This window comes from Argentina silus (assembly GCF_951799395.1).
Source record: "Argentina silus genome assembly, chromosome: 14".
NCBI classification, from domain to species: Eukaryota; Metazoa; Chordata; class Actinopteri; order Argentiniformes; family Argentinidae; genus Argentina; species Argentina silus.
The window spans coordinates 6,566,450-6,587,466 of record NC_139668.1 but is presented as its reverse complement, the minus strand read 5'-3'; the positions used below and the strand labels follow the sequence as shown (position 1 = coordinate 6,587,466).

The following is a 21,017-nucleotide window of genomic DNA, read 5'->3' as shown; positions in this document are numbered from 1 at the left end:
TTCTGCCGGATTTCTATGCAGTATACTAAATTAGTCTTCATCTGGGTATAAAACCGACTTGTTTGCTAATACCGTACATAATCCTATAAGATGCAATGACATTGCTTTCATAATTGGTTTCAGTAATGCTTAGTTTCCCCTTTCAAATGCAAAAATTCTAAATGCAAATAAACTTTCAGTTTGATGAGATGTAAATGTGAGCCTTATTGTCATAAGAAGTGCATCTGAAAATAAGAGATGAATAAATAACTAAAGAATGAATTTGCCCTGTCTCACTTTCACACCAAAACACTGTTATAGTGTTGACATGAAATGATTTCAGGTTGAAGATATTGCTTTGTTTTCAATAGCATGCAATATATTTCTCCAGTCACTTGCATCATAACTCAGCTGTGCTGTATTTCCACTTTACAACCTAAAGTGGCCCTTGACCAGAGTGATTTACTGACAATATGACAGTTCATTTCTAAAAGAAATCAGTTCAGGGCAACTGAGAACTGTATGGCTGCACACCCACACCCACCCACCCACCTACACACACACACACACACACACACACACACACACACACACACACACACACACACACACACACCCACCCTGCAGTCTCATGACTCAAGGACAGTCATAAAGAACCTGCCTTGTGTGTTGAACCTGACCCCCCTCCCAATTAATGGTAAATACACAACAGGGTACAGTCAATAGACATCACGATAAGTTATCACTCTGCAGTCCATCAGTGTCACTCACTGCCTGATCGGCCAGAATCAACCTGATAATACCGCCCACAGCCATGCCTCAGGAAGCCTCTACACCACCTGACTACTAGGTTAGGTCGGTGTGACAAACCTGTGACAAAATTCGATTTCCCTCACTATACGCTCCAAAATTACCTCCATATTAATCCTGTTAAGAACCATCCAAAACAGCAAAGCTAAATTCAAAACCCTCTTCCAAACGTCAGTCTGCGTTCCATGCCCCCGCTCCTCTTAAAGCCGGGGTGGGGTGGGGTGGGGTGGGGGTGGTGAATGTTCAGCAGTGACATTCTAGAATCCCGAATCAAGACTGAGGATGTGTGTAATGCTGAGTCCGGTCAAAGACATCCTCCAACTACGATAAAAGGCCGTCTGACTCAGTAGTGCCTGTCCTCAATGCTTAGCCATGTAGCACAAGCCCAGTGTCCTGCCCTAACCTTGTCGTGCCTTCGCGGCGGCGGTACAGTAGCTGCTGGGTTCCCTAAAGCTATTCTTAGCTTAGCCCTGCTCCTGTTTCAGAGCAGATCCATCAGCACTAAAAGCCACACATCTCAGACTAGCGTAAATACAGCACAACGCCTGCTGGGTGGGAGCATCACCGGGGGGATTTATTAATCACTTCAGATCATACAGAAGGAGACTGCGTGTCCTCTGTGTTTTGTATGCCGTGTAAAGCCAAAGGCAATTTCACTTCATGTGGACAATAAAGTTGTATTCCTATTTTTACTCTATTATATTCTAAACAAATATTGTCGATAACTCAAGCTTTTTTTTTTTTTTTTTTTTTTTTACATTGACCTCTGTGACTGTATTCCACTCAAACATGCAGAACAAAACGTACTGAAGATGCTACTCTGCTCGGCTATAGTTTGGTGGTCTCGTAGTACAGACTCAGTGTTCTTTTCTCCTTCTGCCCCTTCGGCTGAATTTGGGCAAGTAGAACATGCTGTGTGCCATCCTTGACTCTGGACTGATGCCAAAGTCCCCCTCGGGTTCCTGAGCGGAGTGTGCTTGTGCTAACGCTTGATTCTACTTGGCAAGATAGCGATGTGTCTTGTACATGACAGGGGGCGCAACAGGCAGGCCATCTGAAAACAGCCGGGGTTTCAGTGTGACAGAACTATTCTGCCCAGATTGGCACTAAAGTTGGACTCTCCACTTTTAATCTCACCTTCCATAGAACGTATGGAAGTCATATATCTAATTATATCAGATACACCCCCCCCCTCCCCTCCCCCCTATCCACCCACTTCAAAACCGATTCTGGTTCCCTTGTCCTTGCACCCATTCTGTCCACTCTCACACAATACAAAATAAATGATTCCTTGTAAGAGGGTTTCATGATCCAGCATACATTCAGAGCTTTTAAAGAAAGCTAGCGGTTCTTGACTATAAATCCAAGTCAGTGTATACTATCCAGCAGTGTGTCCTGCTTCATGATGTACAGTATGTCATCTGTTGCTTTACGCGAGTCCTCCATCAAATCAGGAAGCAGACATCCGACCCCTTCCGTCCACATCCCCCAATGTCAGACATGTTAAAAACAGCCTCTAGCATTTTGCCGCTGCTCTCTTTCTTCCTCCTTTTCCCTTCTCAACTCCAAGGTCTTGACCACCATATGTTCGGTTAGCAGCAGAGCGTACTGTGTGCTACAAACTGCATTATCCCAGAGCATTGGGCACATGGAATTACTAAACGTTAAACTTGAACTTGAGCAGTGGGGATGGGGGGGGACCACTGAAGCGTTTTGTAATTATGACCTTTGGCTACCTACAGACATGCTCCAGTGCTCTGAGTTATGCAGAGCTCACTGTTCAGAGCTACTGGGAGGAATTCTTCAAGGGCTCCTGAATGGGAAGCAGATAAGGCATGGTCTGCTGAAGTTCTGGGGTAAATTTGTAAAAAGAAAACCCATGGCCTGTTCTTTACTACGCTTGATCCTATGTAGCCAGTTAATATATATATATATATATATATATATATATATATATATATATATATATATATATATATATATATATATATATATATATATATATATATATATATATACATACATTTAACAATAAGGTATTGTTTTCATCAAATTCTCCAGGTTTATTATGCTTTGTTGATGAAAACATACTGACATGTCATAAGAATATGATCAAAGGATTTATGGTATCGTAAATCCTTTGACAGAAAATGTCACATCATGTTGTCACCTATCATAACAAAGGATAAACGTACTTCGCTTCCCACAATGCTGTGAGGTGTCTCTCCTCATATCGTCTAAGCTTCTCTGTTTTGTTCGTCTAATTGTTGTGAATGTGCTGAGGAATACAGAACTTAATTCAGTCTCCGCGAGAGGCGGCCTGCCTGAGCCCTGTGCGTGGGAGGGGTCTGCCGAACCTTTCCCTCCAGTTACCCGAACAGGAGGAGACGGGGATGCGAGCGGGCAGATTCAGGGAAAATGTAAGTAGCCTAAATAAAGCCACATTTCTTGCATGGCGATTGATAAAAATGAAGGCGACCATTCGAGTAGGCGACCATATTTTATTTGATTGTCTAATGTGAATGAGGAAGTGTGTGTTGTTACAGACTGCCGAGCGAAGTAAACTACATACATTGTCATATACCTTATTACACGGGTGAAGTGTTTTGAAAAAGCTTATCTCCTATAAGATAGAACAGTGTACTAGATATAACTATTAATTCAGACTACTATTAGCTTATGGCATTAGAAAAAAGTCTTACTATGCAGTTTTTATATTCGATTGTCAATAGCCCTACTGGTCGATGTTAAAAATATCTTATCATAAAGTATAAGATATAGTGCTGGCACGGCACTTAAATCCGTTTTAGAGATGTTCCGTGGATTCTGCGGATTTCTACCTTTTGTAATTGGATACCTATGCTCCAGGCAAGATACATTTTAATGGTAAAACAAAACACATTAGTAGACTATCAAGTTATTGTAAAATGTAACTTTGTATGATGTCTGATAACTGTGATTTAAACTAAAATTAAATAAGATCAAATGAATTAATTTGTGTTCCTATTGTTTTTAAGTGCGGTCAGCTGAATGTGACCTATTACAGAGGGGACGAGTGAGATTAAAGTGGGACTGAAAGGGAAACGCCGCAAATGTTCAAATGGCTGATCTTGAACTCCTTTACTATGACCATGAGGGCGGTCAACCAGATCACACAAATAGCATCCCCTGGGCTTCAAACTATCAAATCACCAATAACATCAGTTATTTCGGCGAAAAGTCACTTTCCAACGAGCACCGTTGCGATTCGGAGAGTTGGGAGTCTACACGCGGGGATTCAGCACCATGGACAGCAGCCTCGCAAAACGGGCAGTTTGGCGCAGTCACGCAGTGGGGACTAGACAGTGAGATAACTGTATTTTGCGAGGACGAATTAGAAACATCTTTCACTTGCAATGATGGGAATGTCAATTTACATGAGACCAGTCCGCAGCAGTCAACGGGAAGCAACAATGGAAGCTTAAGTCGCAGCTCCTCCAGCGAACCACACGAGGGTGTCCCGGAACTTTCCTTGTTGTCCGATGACGAGCTCACATCCGAAGCCTCAGGGAAATCAGTGGATTACGGTTTTATTAGCGCTGTGACTTGTCTGGTGACTGGCATTTTGTTAGTTGCCATCTCCTATACGGTCCCTCGGGATGTCAAAGTGGAGCGGGACAGTGTGTCCGCTCGGGAGATGGAGAGACTGGAGAGGGAGAACGCCCGGGTGGCGGGTCACCTGGATCGTTGCGTTATAGCGGGACTATGTCTGCTCACCCTGGGTGGTGTGGTGCTCTCCACCCTGCTTATGGTCTCCATGTGGAAAGGGGAGATGTTTAGAAGAAAGGCATTCGCCTATTCCAAGCAGTCGGCGAAATTGTACGGCTCCATCAATTTAAGAGGGGGCTCAAGTCCAACTCGACTCCCTTCCCATCTGTGTATTGATGATGAAGATTTTGAAGTTCTCAGTTAAGATTCTGTATAATTGTAAAAAAACAAAACACTTTTTCCAGTGGGAACCTTCTGTACAACCTCTACCAACGGTGTCCTTATAGGCAAATGCTGCTTCTTGATTTGTGAATTTAATGTAGGCCTATGGAGCTTAAATTGTTATATTTGGAACATTCCATTTGAAAACTGTGTTAAACATGTCATGTCCAAGATGGATGGCTTATTTGAAATACTGACTGACTGAACTTATCCTTAGTCTACTCGTAATGTAGCAACTTATTTGCATGACATTTGCCATTTTGACAAAGCAAATTGTTCAGTGTATGTTGTGTCTAAAAGTGTAAATGTTGAAGACATTGTGATATCATGTTTGGTCAGATTTAAAAGACAATTGCATGATCAGCATAGACCTCAAACTGACAACAACAACAACAACTGTATGATCTACATCTGTAATACTGTAAAATACATGCAGTTGTTGCATTCTTGTTTGTTTATTATTAGGCATATGAGTATACAAAATGCACATACAGTGCATTCGGAAAGTATTCAGACCCCTCCACTTTTTCCACATTTTGTTATGTTACAGCTTTATTCTGAAATGGATTAAATTCATTTTTTCCCTCATCAATTTACACAAAATACCCCATAATGACAAAGCCAAAACAGATTTTTAGAAACTTTTGCTAATTTATTAAAAATAAAAAACTGAAATATCACATTTACACAAGTATCCAGACCCTTTACTCAGTACTTTGTTGAAGCACCTTTGGCAGCGATTACAGCCTCAAGTTTTCTTGGGTATGACACTACAAGTTTGGCACACCTGTATTTTGGGAGTTTCTCCCATTCTTCTCTGCAGATCCTCTCATGCTCTGTCAGGTTGGATGGGGAGAGTCGTTGCACAGCTATTTTCAGGTCTCTCCAGAGATGTTCGATCGGGTTCAAGTCCGGGCTCTGGCTGGGCCACTCAAGGACATTCAGAGATTTGTCCTGAAGCCACTCCTGCATTGTCTTGGCTGTGTGCTTAGGGTCGTGGTCCTGTTGGAAGGTGAACCTTCGCCCCAGTCTGAGGTCCTGAGCAGGTTTTCATCAAGGATCTCTCTGTTCAATTCATCTTTCCCTCGATCCTGACTAGTCTCCCAGTCCCTGCCGCTGAAAAACATCCCCACAGCATGATGCTGCCACCACCATGCTTCACCGTAGGGATGGTGTTGGCCAGGTGATGAGCGGTGCCTGGTTTCCTCCCGACGTGACGCTTGGCATTCAGGCCAAAGAGTTCAATCTTGGTTTCATCAGACCAGAGAATCTTGTTTCTCATGGTCTGAGAGTCCTTTAGGTGCCTTTTGGCAAACTCCAACCGGGCTGTCATGTGCTTTTTACTGAGGAGTGGCCACTCTACCATAAAGGCCTGATTGGTGGAGTGCTGCAGAGAAGGTTGTCCTTCTGGAAGGTTCTCCCATCTCCATAGAGGAACTCTGGAGCTCTGTCAGAGTGACCATTGGGTTCTTGATCACCTCCCTGACGATGGCCCTTCTCCCCCATTGCTCAGTTTGGCTGGGCGGCCAGCTCTAGGAAGAGTCTTGGTGGTTCCAAACTTCTTCCATTTAAGAATGATGGAGGCTACTGTGTTCTTGGGGACCTTCAATACTGCAGAAATGTTTTTGTACCCTTCCCCAGATCTGTGCCTCAACACAAACCTAACAATTCCTTCGACCTCATGGCCTGGTTTTTGCTCTGACATGCACTGTCAACTGTGGGACCTTATATAGACAGCTGTGTGCCATTCCAAATCATGTCCAATCAATTGAATTTACCACAGGTGGACTCCAATCAAGCCGTAGAAACATCTCAAGGATGATCAATGGAAACAAGATGCACCTGAGCTCAATTTCAAGTGTCATAGCAAAGGGTCGAAATACTTATGTAAATGAGATATTTCAGTTTTTTATTTTTAATAAATTAGCAAACATTTCTAAAAACCGGTTTGGGCTTTGTCATAATGGGGTATTGTGTGTAGATTAATGAGGGAAAAAAATTAATTTAATCCATTTTAAAATAAGGCTGTAACATAACAAAATGTGGAAAAAGTTAAGGGGTCTGAATAGTTTCCCGAATGCACTGTATTGTTGGAGGAGAAGAACAGGAATAATAGGGTTTTGGTTTGATTTGTGAGTGACTCAGTAAATGCCCAATACACTAGGGTATTGACAGTACAGCAGATGTTCAACACACGCACACGCACGCGCACACACACACACACACACACACACACACACACACACACACACACACACACTGGGGAATAGCACTCCTCTGGGAATTGCTGTTACTTAATTGCCCATTGGAAACGAACCGAATCCGCTCTCCAGATCATAAGTCATGCACAACTCTCTCCTCTTCAAAACATGTTGTTTTTTTTTCACTATGATTTTGACATAGAATCCGAGGATGCCCGTTTTCACGGTCAAGGTGCTGTGAACGAACAATTGTATCCCCCTGCTTATGGGGTGGAGAATGCTGTGCAGTGCAGCTTCTGTAAATGGAAGTGCTTACAGTCTGCAGGATCACCTTATCCTGTACCCGGGGGTTGCAATTTCACCAGACATGCAAGTACTAACCAGGCAGGATGCGCTATTGTGTTACCTTGCAGCTCTAATTGAATGCGTGCGTTTGTCAGACTGTATACTAACTAAACGTTAGGTGGACTCCATTTAGTGTACTCAGAGTATTCAGGAATAATGAAACAACAGGAGGAAAGGTGATCTTAGTGTGTGTGTGTGTGTGTGTGTGTGTCTGTGTGTGTGTGTGTGTGTGTGTGTGTGTGTGTGAGAGAGAGAGTAAAGATATATTGAGTGTTGACTATTGTTTGTCAGAGGGGTGGGGGTGGGGGCTGAAGCAAAGCTGAGAAGGCTTAAGCAGAATTAGTCATCTCTTGAGTGGGGGCTGGGTACTACGGCAGTTTAATTGGTGACTGTGTTTTGCTTAAGGGACTCTCTAGGTCCCAGCCTCCCTTTACACACCCACACCCACACACACACACACACACACACACACACACACACACACACACACACACACACACACACACACATATATATACACACACACACACACACACACACACACACACACACACACACTCCAGCCCCCCCTGCATGAATGGAGTCACTCAGAGTAATCAGTCAGGGCAGCTGGCAGCAGGAAATGGAATTGGATTGCTGTGGGGGTCACATGGGGTCAAGAGCCTGGGTGTGGCAGGCTGTGGACCCTAGAGACCAGGAAGTGGAGATACATGCAGTGGTAATATATCACACTGGGCGTGGCACCCAATAATCATCAGCTGTCACAACCGCAATCAGTGTGATTCTGTATCTCTCGCCTTTGATTGATGAGCTTCACAGGTGACAGGGTTGATATATCTGACTCTGTATTCTCATGTTAGCAGGAAAGTGTGAGGAGGATTGTTTTGAATAGTTTGATGTGTTTTTTGCTTAAGGTCATGGCTGCAGGTTTAAATACCTTTTTAGGATTCATAGCCTTTAGTTAATAGCTTATTCGATAATGATTCTCGTTACTCAGAGTTTGTTGCATAGCAACGGCAGGAAGACTCAGCTATAGCTCTGAAGACCAAGGAAGAAGTGACAATGGAGATCTTTAGCTGAAAAAGGAGAGCAGGGAAAGAAGACACCTGCTATAATGACCAGCCACACCATATTCAATCAAAGTAAAGGGATTAAAAAACATCCACATGAAACTGCTTTCCACATTTCTCATTCTGTGTCGTTTATCCTTCGTGATTATACAGTGTGTCAGAGTTGTTCCGTTTGAATTATCTTCAGTGACTGATATTGACTGACATCTTCACAAACGAGTTCACAATCAACCCTCTGAAGTTGTAAACAGCCTTTGTTCTCTCCAGAGTCACGTTTGGCTGTTTGGTGTCATTGTCGCTCTGTGGTGATTAGCTCATAGCTGTGTCATCTGTTGTTGAGGTAACGTCACCCACATATTCTTGTCCCTTTGTGCCATCGCTGTCTTGAGTGAAGTACAGAGAGGCCACCATAACCATAGAAACAGAGTCAGCCTGTTGCTAAGGAGGAAACACAGTGAGTCTCAGTAAGGGTTTGCTTGTAAGGGAGTTAAAGATGTGATTTATCTGTGATGGTAAACATGCAGTGTCTGTGTCTGTCTGTGTGTGTGTGTGTGTGTGTGTGTGTGTGTGTGTGTGTGTGTGTGTGTGTGTGTGTGTTGAGTCAGTCAACAGGGCTTTCATGCTTTCAGTATATGTTTCATGGAATGAAGTGGCTTTGAACCGTACACAAAGAGATAATACTGCAGGTGCTGCTGAGCAGTGAGCAAGCTGTGCAACACACTCTCTCTCTCTCTCTCTCATACAGTATAACCCCAGAGAGAGAGAGAGAGAGAGAGAGAGAGAGAGAGAGAGAGAGAGAGAGAGAGAGAGAGAGAGAGAGAGAGAGAACCCTCTTCTCTCTGCTGGCATCCTCCTGCTTGGGAGCAAATGTAATTACTAGAGCTCCTCCAGCACAAAATTACTTGAATAATTGATTCAACCTGCATTACCTTTAGATGGTAGGCTACACTGCTTATTATCAAAAGGGAAACATTTTTATGTGTAATGTCTTGAATATATAGTACGTCAACCTGATGCCAGGCCATTCCCGTTTCTCGCTTTAAATCTCAAGACCTACTTTAATCTGTCACGGTGCCGATTACTCATTCTCGTATACACTCAGAAAATGCCGAGCAATCGAGGTGGGACTCAGGCCTGAGCAGAGAGCATGTGCAAGCATTTATCTCATAGAGGAATCATATAGCCCCATACTCCATAATTCTGGGAAATGCATCATTTAGCAGTGAAGAGGGGGTATAATTAATCTTATAGTGGGACAGCTTTGCTTACCTTGCCCTTGATTTATGCTGCAATCTATTCCCCCATGCGAGGTTTCCACAGTCATGCCGATACCTAGGCAGGGACATAAAAAGTTTCCACTGAATATTGATTCCATTTAGGTTGTCCAGCAGACCGGAGCTGAATCCCCAGGAGGGTAGGGCTCCATCCCCTGCCAGCTCAATGTGGCATTACAGAGCATATTTTAGTCACAGAAACACTATAAGTCAGTCACCGAAGAGTCATGGAGGGCTTACAAGCTGTCACACCCTTTATTTGGAACAAATCGATCAAGTGAGCTCTATGTATCAAGCACTTAGTTTTCTTTCATGAACATTGATTGGTATTAGTCTGCGCTGGTTAGTCTATAGCTCTTTAGCTCCATCTGAGGGGTGGTACATAAGTTACAGTGCCTTCGGAAAGTATTCAGACCCCTTCACTTTTTCCACATTTTGTTGTGTTATAGACTCAATTTAAAATGGATTAAATTAAAAGAATTTGCCATCAATCCACACATAATACCCCAGAATGACAAAGCGAAAACACGTTTTCTGAAATTTCTGTAAATTTACTAAAATTGAAATACAGAAATACCTCATGTACATACGTATTCAGACCCTTTGCTATGACACTTTTAAAATGAGCTAAAATGCAAAAATGTCATCAACAAATCACTCAATAAGTTGAATTGAGTCCATCTTAATGCAAGGAGAATAGTTCATGTAACTTTGGAATGACTATCTTTGTTTTTATAAGGTCTCTGATTTGCATAGGAATCAACTACACACTGTGTAGATTAGGAGGTCATTGCCAACTCAGCAAATTTCATAATTTCCTCTTGATCCTGACAAACTCCCCAGTCCCTGCCGGTGACAAACATACCCATAACTTAATGCAGCTACCACTATTCTTCACACGAGAGATGGTGCGGAAAATGCATTGCGTGGCTGGATTTGCAGCAGACTTAATGCTTTGTAGTAAAAAACAAATAAACACATTTCCAGCCACTTTCTTTGCTGTATCACTTGAATTCATTGTTGCAAACACAATTATGGATATGAGATAGATTATTTTCCATTAAGGGATTCTTTTTGGCCACTTGGTTATACACCAATTTTGTAGAGTGACTGAGATGATGTTGTCCCATTGACTGTGCTTTTTCCTCTCCACCATTCAACTTTGTAGATTTTTGTACGTCTCCCCAGGTCTCAGGGTCGCATTCCTGAGCAGTTTTGTTCCTCTCTATTTGCTCAGTTTGTAATGACAACCTGATCCACACAGTGTGTAATTGATTCCTATGCAAATCAGAGACCCTATAAAAACAAAGATAGTAATTCCAAAATTACATGAACTATTATCCTTGCATTAAGATGGACTCAATTCAACTTATTAAGTGATTTGTTGATGACATTTTTGCATTTTAGCTATTTAGCTAGTGTCATTGCAAAGGGTCTGAATACTTAGGTATCTAAAAACCTGTTTTCGCTTTGTCATTCTGGGGTATTGTGTGTGGATTGATGGCAAATTCTTTTAATTTAATCCATTTTAAATTGAGTCTATAACACAACAAAATGTGGAAAAGGTGAAGGGGTCTGAATACTTTCCAAAGGCACTGTATATACAGTGGTTGAATGTTTTCCTACATTAGTATATGCTCCCTGAGGAGTAACAGGCCTAAGTAAACGTAAGTAGATCTATGTAAGTGAATAAGTAAGTATCTTCTAGATAGGCTAGAAGGTATGGGGCTAGTTTTGCTGGAATACAGTAGCACAGTAAGTATTCACCTGGATCTGGAAGACTTCATTTACTATCTATCACCATTACTATGATTGGTGTTAATGTTAGGATAAGGCAGAAATGGGGGTGCTGAGTTATGAAGTGTGGTGCCTGAATAATTGCTGTTGTATTTTTCATAAGAGCCACACTCTGAGAAAAAAGGGTTCTAAAAGGGTTCTACGGCTGCCCCTGTGGGAGAACCCTTTAAAGAACCTTTATAGGTTCCATGTAGAATCCATTTGAGTTCCATTTAGAACCTTCTGTGGAAAGGGTTCTATGTGGAACACAAAAGGGTTCTCCCTCAGGGATAGCCAAAGAACCCTTTCTAGGTAGCTTTTTTTTTTTGTAACAGTTTGGAGGAGGAGCTGCAGACAGAAGTTAAAAAGAAAATGGTGCTCTAGTTTACACTCCCTTCCCACAGCTTTGGGGGAATGGTGCCACCTGTCACCTAGCTCTAAGACCATATGAACAGACAGTCTGGTGAAAATATGCCTGTTTAAGAAACCAGGTTAGGTATTGTTTCCTGTAACTGCAATGGAAACAGACAAAACTAATGAGGATGAGGAACTCCACAGACCTTATTCAGTCATGTCTTTCCCTCCCTTGTAATACATATGATCTCATCCCTCTCTTCTTCCCTCTCATGTGCGTCTTTCCTCTGGCAGAGTAATTGAAAAAAACAAACTGTACCATACTACGCCCACACAAATTCTTTCTCTCCTGCACATAGTGTAAGAATTTGTTTCGATCCGACATGATATCTGTCAAGTATATTGGAATAATCAGCTGAATTGTGCAGAGTTATTTTGAGACAATAACAAACTCTACTCTATCTTTGTTCCCATCCCGCCCTGGAGCAATGCACATCCAAATATATATAAAAAAACGTTATCAAATGAATAACAGTGATACACTTTGGCATTTTCGAATGTTACAATACTATTCTGCACTGCATTTTAATTTCTCTGTCTGTGCATTTGTGTTATTGAGTAGCAGAATTGAGTATCTCCTTAAAAAAAAGAAAGAAAATATTTGTCATGATTTTTCAATAGGAAACATTAAAATGTTTAATCAATGTATAGACATTGTGATTGGCCTACACATTAAATAAAAGTGATCCAGAAATCAGAATATCATTAAGGTAGTTCTTCTGATTGCATTTCTCAATTAAGTATGCCTCAGATAAATGTATCTTCTTTGATGAGTCATGCTAAGAAAGAAAGGTCAACAATATCATCAAGGTAGTTCTGATTGAACCCCTCAATTAAGTATGCCTCACATTTATGTAAATGTCTCTTCTTTGATGAGTCACTAATCTGGATGGTTGTGGGCCAAATTACCAAGAGCTCATTGGACCATGAGAGGCTGTGTATACTCACTCCAGGGAGGTTTTATTTGCTCACTCTCTGATTCAACCCTTTTGGGAGATATTTTAGTTGGCTTTGGAACACAGAAAATGCCGTGTTGTGTTGTATCTGAATTTCACCTTGCTTTCCCACATTATTTTAAACCTTATGGATATGTAGGTTACTGATGTGGTAAGAGTGTATTCTTTCAAGCCACTGACTTTTCAAATGCAAATACCTCTTGATTTTGATGGCATACTGTAGGTTATACTGTTCAATACAAGGAATGGCATTCTATTATAGTAGCAGTACTCCTTTTTAAAAAAAACATGATTTGAATTTCATCTTTTTTGCATTTCCTACATTTTTTATTTTGCAATTTAATAAGACTCATGGCACTCCTAGTATGTAATTTAAGGGACAGCTAAAACAATGCAAAAATTGTCCTTCATGAGAGATGAAAATGACATTGATAGTTCTATATACAGTATATTACACTACCATTGGTATTAGATAGCACTAGACCAGAGGTAAGCCAAATATCAATAAGGTGGTATTTAATTAAAAATGTAATTTGGAATATTCAATGTAATTGAGTATTATCTCACAAAAGAATACATTAATTGATAGATGAGGGAAGCAATTAGTTATGTTTTTAAATCCTAACTATTAAGGATGGAAACCTTATGTCCTGAGAATGTCCTCTGAAGGTCTCTAAAAAGTAGGACATCCTGGATTGCTGAGATTTTTTCTTGTTTCATTCTGATGGGTCTAATGGATCTCCAGTGAAACCTACGCCCATGGGTATTTCATCACTTGAAAGTCGGCCTAAAATCTTACAGACTGTGGCTTTTATTGTCAATACCTAATTTTCACCACACGGGCCTGTCAGTGGTGCTGTTGTTGATAAAGTTATTTTTGACAGCTAGCTGCCACCATGGCGGACTACGACTTAACGACCAAAATCGCACATTTCTTGGATCGGCATTTGGTTTTTCCTTTGTTGGAATTTCTCTCCGTGAAGGAAGTAAGTATATTCTGAAAGGCTCTTAACATTTGCGATAACTTCGCAGATGCCACCAACATCAAGTACTGCCCAAATATAGTTTCATCCTAGAGATTTTGGTATGCTATGCTAACTAGCTATGCTAGCTAGCTGTTCCCTGGACTGACATCTAGTTTAAACAAGGTGGTTCGGTCTCTCTGTCGCACTCTTGCGTGCTGTTTGCTTGTGCTTGACCAATCCCACATGGTCAATTCTAGCTATCTGGGTGGATTTTGTATATCTGACATGTCAGAGACAAAAGCCTGTAGACTTGTCAGACAGAGACATCATGTAGAGGCATCTTCACCAACACACAGACTGGCGTCACTTAATTTCATGAATGAAATTCCAGTTAGCTGTCTCTCTCATAGCAGCAGTCAGCGTCCCGTTACTGGACTACTCTACACAGAAGGCACGTTAGGAATAGGCCTGTTAGTTACCAGGTAGGTAAGGTACTGACCGTCCTCCCCCCATCCACCTGCCACAGATCTACAATGAGAAGGAACTCCTTCAAGGAAAGCTGGATCTCCTCAGTGAGACCAACATGGTGGATTTCGCTATGGATGTGTACAAAAACCTGTATCCTGACAAGGAAATCCCACATAGTAAGTGAATGTCATCCCCCCCCCCCCCCCCCCCCCCCCCCCCCCACACACACACACACACACACAACATTTTGTTTGCCTGCATGTAGTCCTGCCTGACATTTTGTTTTTTCTAAATACATTCACTCCATTCAAAGGGCTCTATTGTTTTTGACCAAAGCATGGGTGTTATCCATTCAAAGTGTGATTTACTCCAGGACTACGTTTTAAGATAAAAGCAAAGCGCACGCTGTAATTACGACGACTAAAATCCTCTTGCAGCTTTGAGAGAGAAGAGAACTACAGTTGTGGCTCAGCTCAAGCAGCTGCAGGGGGAGACGGAGCCCATCGTTAAGATGTTTGAGGACCCAGAGACGACTCGCCAGATGCAGTCTACTAGGTGAGCCTCACGTGTCGAGCCAGGGACCGAATGCCCTCAAGTGCTCTCAGCAGCAATGCGTCCACTTGCTTGTTGTTTTGTGACCCTGGCATTCAATTGAGTTGATATTCGGACTTCTTTGTTATGTATATGGAAAGGCTAGTTGGACTTGCATGGGATTTGGATGACTCATCACCTGATCGTGCGTTGTTTTTCATGCGTCATGCTTTTCAGAGACGGGAGAATGCTTTTTGACTATCTGTCGGAGAAACACAGCGTAAGTCGTCTTGCGATATTCATATCAAGAAGTATTGGTTGTCTATAGGTCGATTGGCTTATGGTCACTGTTTAGTTTGGTCTTTTTCAAACCATTGTCTTGTGTTGAATACGACTTAAAATGTGCTTAAAATGTCATTAAAGTTTGACATTTCCTGTAGTTTCGTCAGGAGTACCTGGATACCCTCTACAGGTACGCCAAGTTTCAGTACGAGTGTGGAAACTACTCCGGGGCTGCAGAGTACCTCTACTTCTTCCGCGTGCTGGTAAGAACTACAGACATATATGAAACTATAAAAAAATTAATTAAAAAAAACAACTCCATGCAACACTGCTTACTTGCAAAAATCACCACATAAAAGCATGCCTGTCAGTTGTCACTACCCATTGCTTGGATTCAACATCACATGCTTTTAAATGTAACACACATATATACCATTTAGCTGACGCTTTTATCCAAAGCGACTTACATTGCAGTGAGTGCATACATTTCAGTACATATGGTCCCAGCAGGAATCAAACCCACAACCGAAGCGTTGTTAGCGCCATGCTCTACCAACTTTTCCAGGAATTTGGCTTGCCATCTGAAGCCCTTGTGTTTTCAAAAGATAATCAACGTGCAAAACGACACTGGCATGGCTCCCTGTTGATGGAGACCTAATGTGTTTACTATTGTCTGTCCCAGGTCCCCTCCACAGATAGGAACGCCCTGAGCTCGCTGTGGGGGAAGCTGGCCTCAGAGATCCTGATGCAGAACTGGGAGGCGGCCATGGAAGACCTCACACGACTGAGAGAGACCATTGATAACAATGTAAGAACCCCCGCCTCATCACGGAATGTCTACAGAACACTCTATATTCTTTTCGTTGAGTTGTGCCTGGTGGGACTGGCACAGTTATATTATAACCATGTAACCGACGGATTATGGACGACAGTCATAACCGTTCTATATGGAAGCTTATTGCTGCCAAACAAAAAAAAAAACTGCCCCCCCTCCATATCCTCTCTCCTCCCCAGTCAGTGAGCTCCCCATTGCAGTCTCTCCAGCAGAGAACGTGGCTCATCCACTGGTCCCTCTTTGTGTTCTTCAACCACCCCAAAGGCAGAGACAACATCATCGAGCTCTTCCTCTACCAGCCACAGTGAGTGGCAAAGCCACAGCAGTGGTCCATCACACCTCCACTGTCACTGCCACTGTGACAGACAAGCTAACTGAAATGTTCCCTGTAGACATATCGACTAGTTCCTCTGATTCCTATCATCACCACAGCCTTGCTGTGTCAATGGGGAAGGGATGGGGGGGGGTTCTCTTCTCTCCTCTTCTCTTCTCTTTCTTTGATAGATTGTGTGTGTCGTAAAGGACGTTGTGATGGCAACCCATGTCAATACGTCTGTTTCTCTGTCAGGTACCTGAACGCCATCCAGACGATGTGCCCTCACATGCTGCGCTACCTCACCACCGCCGTCATCACCAACAAAGACGTGCGCAAACGCAGGCAAGTCCTCAAGGACTTGGTGAAGGTCATTCAACAGGTAAGGGGATGGCACAACTCCTGGACATCCTGGTCAATCCTTCTGTCCCAGTGATCCTCAGTCCTGGTTCTGGAGAGCCACAGGGCTGTGGGCTTTTGTCCCAGCTCAGCAGTGACGCACCTGATTCAGCTCATCAAGGTTTTGAAGATTAGTCGATGAGTTCAATCAGGTGTGATGGCGCTAGGCTGGAACAAAAACCCGGACCTACTGCAGCTCTCCAGGAATGGGATTGAGCATCACTGTACCATACAATTCCGATTTCCTATATAATTTCTACATCACAATGATTGATGTTAAGGAAATGATCACCCACTTAAAGGACTAGATGAGATGAGGCAAGAGGGCTTCAGGGTTCCCTCCTAAAGACCGCTTCACCCTCACTACCCCCCCTATACTAACCCTAACCCCAACCCTAGAGACCTCTTCACCACCGCTACCCCCCCTGTACAAGTTCTCTCCTGCTACTAAAAACAATAGCCTACTGGCATTACGACTGCCTATGGCCCCTGGTGTCAGCATTGATTACTTTGTCTTATGATGACTGTTGGATAGATTATTCACTTACTTAAACAAATGTATTGTTGTAAGTCGCTTTGGATAAAGGCGTCTGCTTAATGCCATAAATGTAAATGTAAAAATGAACGAAATAACATAGCCTTTTCTCTTACTTCGACCCCAGGAGTCGTACACGTACAAGGACCCTATCACAGAGTTTGTGGAGTGCCTCTATGTCAACTTTGACTTCGACAGCGCCCAGAAGAAGCTGAGAGAGTGTGAAGCGGTAAGAACCTCTGCAAGAGGTGGTTTTTTTTATATGTTGATGTACCGTCCCATGAGTTGCCATGGTAAATAATACCTTCCTATGCGATGACATTATGCATCGGTGGGGTGGGAGCGGTGACGGTTGGCACCCATAGCCACAGCGCTGTTCTGATCCCCCCCCCTGTTCTGATCCCCCCCCCCCCCGGGTGTAGCGTTTAACTTAAGCAGCCATTCATCTCAAGCAAATCCATGTCTGCACTGACTTACTGGTTTTCACACTTTGATTTAGATTGGCTTTCCGAAAGTGTAACAGCTGTCAGATTTGGGGCTCGCTTGCTATACTTAAGAAACCTTTGACTGCCATTTTCTAGTTTGAGAGTTGGGACCACTTTGCAGATATGCCTTAAAAAAAAAAAAAGGCTTTCAACCCTTCCTTAATCCTTAATGTTGCTATTACTGTATTGCAACCCCTAAAGTCCTAGTAGTACCCAGTGATAGCTCATTTGGTTTACTCTAAGCCGCGTGTGTGTGTGAATGCAATGGGTAGCTCACCCACTGGGGTGGGGGGGGCGGGGGGGGGGGGGGGGGGGCAGGGCAGGGCAATGGGGTAGTTATGTATGATGTGTATTGTAAGTGGAAAAATTCAATAATATAACAAATGTAAGTGAGCTGCAGTGGTTTGTTTGCAGGTCCTGGTCAATGATTTCTTCTTGGTGGCCTGTCTTGAGGACTTCATCGAGAACGCTCGCCTCTTCATCTTCGAGACCTTCTGTCGTATTCATGAATGCATCAGTATCTGGTAGGGGGTTTGAGAGATTGTAGATTATTCTCCTGCCTTTCAGAGTTTTGAAGTGCTTGCTTTTTTATGTGCGCTTCTCATCTTGCCGTGTCTCTACACATCTCTCTCTCTCTCTCTCAATCACTCGCTCTCTCTCGCTCTCTCTTTCTCTTGCTCTCTCTCTCTCTCTCTTGCTCTCTCTCTCTCTCTCTTGCTCTCTCTCTCTCTCTCTTGCTCTCTCTCGCTCTCGCTCTCTCTCGCTCTATCTCTCTCTTTCTCTTGCTCTCTCTCTCAATCGCTCTCGCTCTCTCTCGCTCTATCTCTCTCTTTCTCTTGCTCTCTCTCTTTCTCTTGCTCTCTCTCTCTCTCTTGCTCTCTCTCTCTCGCTCTCTCTCTCTCTCAATCGCTCGCTCTCTCTTGCTCTCTCTCATTCTCTCGCTCTCTCTCATGCTCTCTCTCACTCACGCGCACGCTCTCTCTCTCTCATTCTCTGTTTCTCTCAGCATGCTGGCAGACAAGCTCAACATGACTCCTGAGGAAGCAGAGAGGTGGATTGTCAACCTCATCCGCAACGCCAGACTAGATGCCAAGATCGACTCCAAACTGGTAAGCCCCCTGTGAGATGATCGAGTCAGCACATGAACATGTAGTATTATTTATCCATTTTAATCACACCATAAATGTAAAAGCCTTGTCCAAGGTTATTGTAGTTTTATAGTCTTTTCCATTCTGTACTATTTTTCCAATTTCATTTCCAGTTTAAGTTTCAGTTTAGTTGTGTTTTTTTGGTCCTGTTTTTATTTCGGATATCCATACCTATTTAGTTTTTATATGAGTTAGTTTTACTTTCAGGGGGAGAACGTATGTTTCAGTTAAAGTGCCGTAGGAATCAAGCACCTTTGCCTGTAATAAAAAGAGAGAGAATGGAAACGTCAACAGCAAATGGACTCATGCCTCTTCATTCTCTTCTGTTTCCAGTCTATTTTAGTTTTTTACACGAGTACTCATTGTAATCCAATGCAGAGCGTTAGCATTCATCTAGCGTTAGCATTCATTGCCCCTAAGGGGATCAAATATAAGTGCTCTTCACCCCCACTACCTCCCTGTACAAGTTTCTCTCTTGTTAATAAAAAAAAATTATTAAAAAAATGCTTCTTCTAGCATTGTGACTGCCTATGGCCCCTGGTGTGAGCATTGATTACTTTCTTATGATGACTGATGGATAGATGATTCACTTACTCAAACAAATGTATTTATTGTAAGTCGCTTTGGATAAAGGCGTCTGCTAAATGCCGTAAATGTCAATTGAATCGAATTCAACATGTGTTGCTCTTTATCCAGGTGTCAGGTTTGTAATGAAACAGCACACTGACCGCAGTGCTATTGCTGTTGTGTCTTTACCTCAGGGTCACGTCGTCATGGGCAACAACGCGGTGTCGCCGTACCAACAGGTGATTGAGAAGACCAAGAGCCTGTCCTTCCGCAGCCAGATGCTAGCCATGAACATCGAGAAGAAGATGGCCCACAGCACCAGGAACGAGGTACCACACCACCTTTTTAAATAAGATTGATTACCCAATTTGTATTATTGGTTAATTTAACCTATTCTATTCCCTTTAGGGTCGGGTACCTTTAGGGTATTAGAGTATGGCAATTGAGTACAATGATTTATTATGTAGACTTATGTGTGTTCTTAGAGGCAATGTCATGTTTTTAAGAAGCTGTTTCTATTTGTGTTTATTTTTCAGACGCCGAACTGGGCTGGTCAAGACACTGGCTTCTAAACGAGTCAAGGATGGAGGGGATTATAACAGCTCGCTTATTTTTAGGCTATATTTAATGGTATACTATATTAACAATTATGTATATTCTATTTACTTCCTGTTTATAATCGCCAATTTACACATTCAGAACGGCAACTTTTCACCAACAAGAGATGACAGACTGTTACATATGGACTTTGGTTGAGGTGTTTCTTTGAGGTTGGGCGAGAGAGCTGTATTTTGTTAATGGGCCGACTCCTAACTAACTGAAATGCCATGATGACACTACATTACATGTGTGCGAGTTTACAAGTTCTGCACTATTACATCTATTTAGTTTGGTGCCCTCCTCCATGTCTGTCAACAATAAAGTGGTATTATCAGGTTATTATATCCACTACAATACAACAGTCACTGTCTTGTGTATCAATTTTGTATTTGTGTCGTCTACTGTTCCTGCTCTCACCACTAGATGGCAACATTGACTTAATTACAACAGTTTGGAATACTGTTTGAGATTGGAATTTTTAGGGGTTCCATGTTGGCACTTGGCACAAAAGATTCAGAGATCACTGCCTTCTTAGCAAAGAGACTGAATATATCTATCCTATATGTTATTAGTATGTGAATTGAAATAGTATTGCCATAGAACACTTGGTGCAGAGGTGGAGGATAGTTGGCCAAAGTCTGGCCAAATCTTAAGTCTTTACTTGATTCCTCATGTCTTCTCTCCTCACCTCCTTCTCAGAATGCATTAGAGGAGAATGTCCAAGGGGAGGAACCTCAGACCTTCTCCTCCAATTAACATTGAGAAGGAGGTAAGGATAGAGGATGTGAGGAATCAAGGAAAGACTTTTGAGATTCAACCTGTGTATCTATGGCTTGTTCTCACATGACGACCAAAGTCATTTTACGATGATGAAATGAAGATTTAGTAGAATGCAAAAAGAGAGTCCAGTTGAAGAGTACTTCACTGCTTCCAGCTTGGCAGTAGATCATCCTGCTGGCATGTCCTGCAGAAAGATGCTGTTGGATCCATCAGACAGAATCAACTATAATATCAGTGTTTTTGAAATGAAAGAACAGACAATTTCACATTTTAATCTCGTCTACACCTCCTAGTCTATACTCTTGTACGTATCAC

The 21,017-nt window shown here is 42.5% G+C and overlaps 2 protein-coding genes across 2 annotated transcripts; both read left to right on the top strand.

Moving 5' to 3' along the window:
- Positions 1 to 3,889: 3,889 nt before the first annotated feature.
- On the top strand, positions 3,890 to 4,741 carry LOC310815307 (transmembrane protein 74-like; the record flags this gene model as incomplete). Its single annotated transcript, XM_083685041.1, has 1 exon — positions 3,890 to 4,741. One exon carries the CDS (start codon positions 3,890 to 3,892, stop codon positions 4,739 to 4,741), a length of 852 nt encoding a protein of 283 aa, XP_083541167.1.
- Positions 4,742 to 13,683: 8,942 nt separating this feature from the next.
- On the top strand, positions 13,684 to 20,283 carry eif3eb (eukaryotic translation initiation factor 3, subunit E, b). The gene is made up of 13 exons (XM_083684414.1): positions 13,684 to 13,780; positions 14,286 to 14,403; positions 14,665 to 14,782; positions 14,996 to 15,038; positions 15,199 to 15,303; positions 15,723 to 15,848; positions 16,055 to 16,179; positions 16,444 to 16,570; positions 17,250 to 17,351; positions 18,022 to 18,131; positions 18,614 to 18,716; positions 19,517 to 19,651; positions 19,859 to 20,283. The coding sequence occupies exons 1-13, from the start codon at positions 13,691 to 13,693 to the stop codon at positions 19,892 to 19,894; spliced, it is 1,338 nt and encodes a 445-aa protein (XP_083540540.1). The 5' UTR covers positions 13,684 to 13,690; the 3' UTR covers positions 19,895 to 20,283.
- Positions 20,284 to 21,017: the final 734 nt, after the last annotated feature.

What these genes read in the sequence shown, in the direction of transcription:
- eif3eb (XM_083684414.1), top strand. Translation starts at nt 13,691, where the DNA reads ATGGCGGACTACGACTTAACGACCAAAATCGCACATTTCTTGGATCGG. An exon ending in TGACAAGGAAATCCCACATA is followed by an intron (nt 14,404 to 14,664) that starts GTAAGTGAATGT and finishes ATCCTCTTGCAG; the next exon opens with CTTTGAGAGAGAAGAGAACT. An exon ending in GAGAGACCATTGATAACAAT is followed by an intron (nt 15,849 to 16,054) that starts GTAAGAACCCCC and finishes TCTCCTCCCCAG; the next exon opens with TCAGTGAGCTCCCCATTGCA.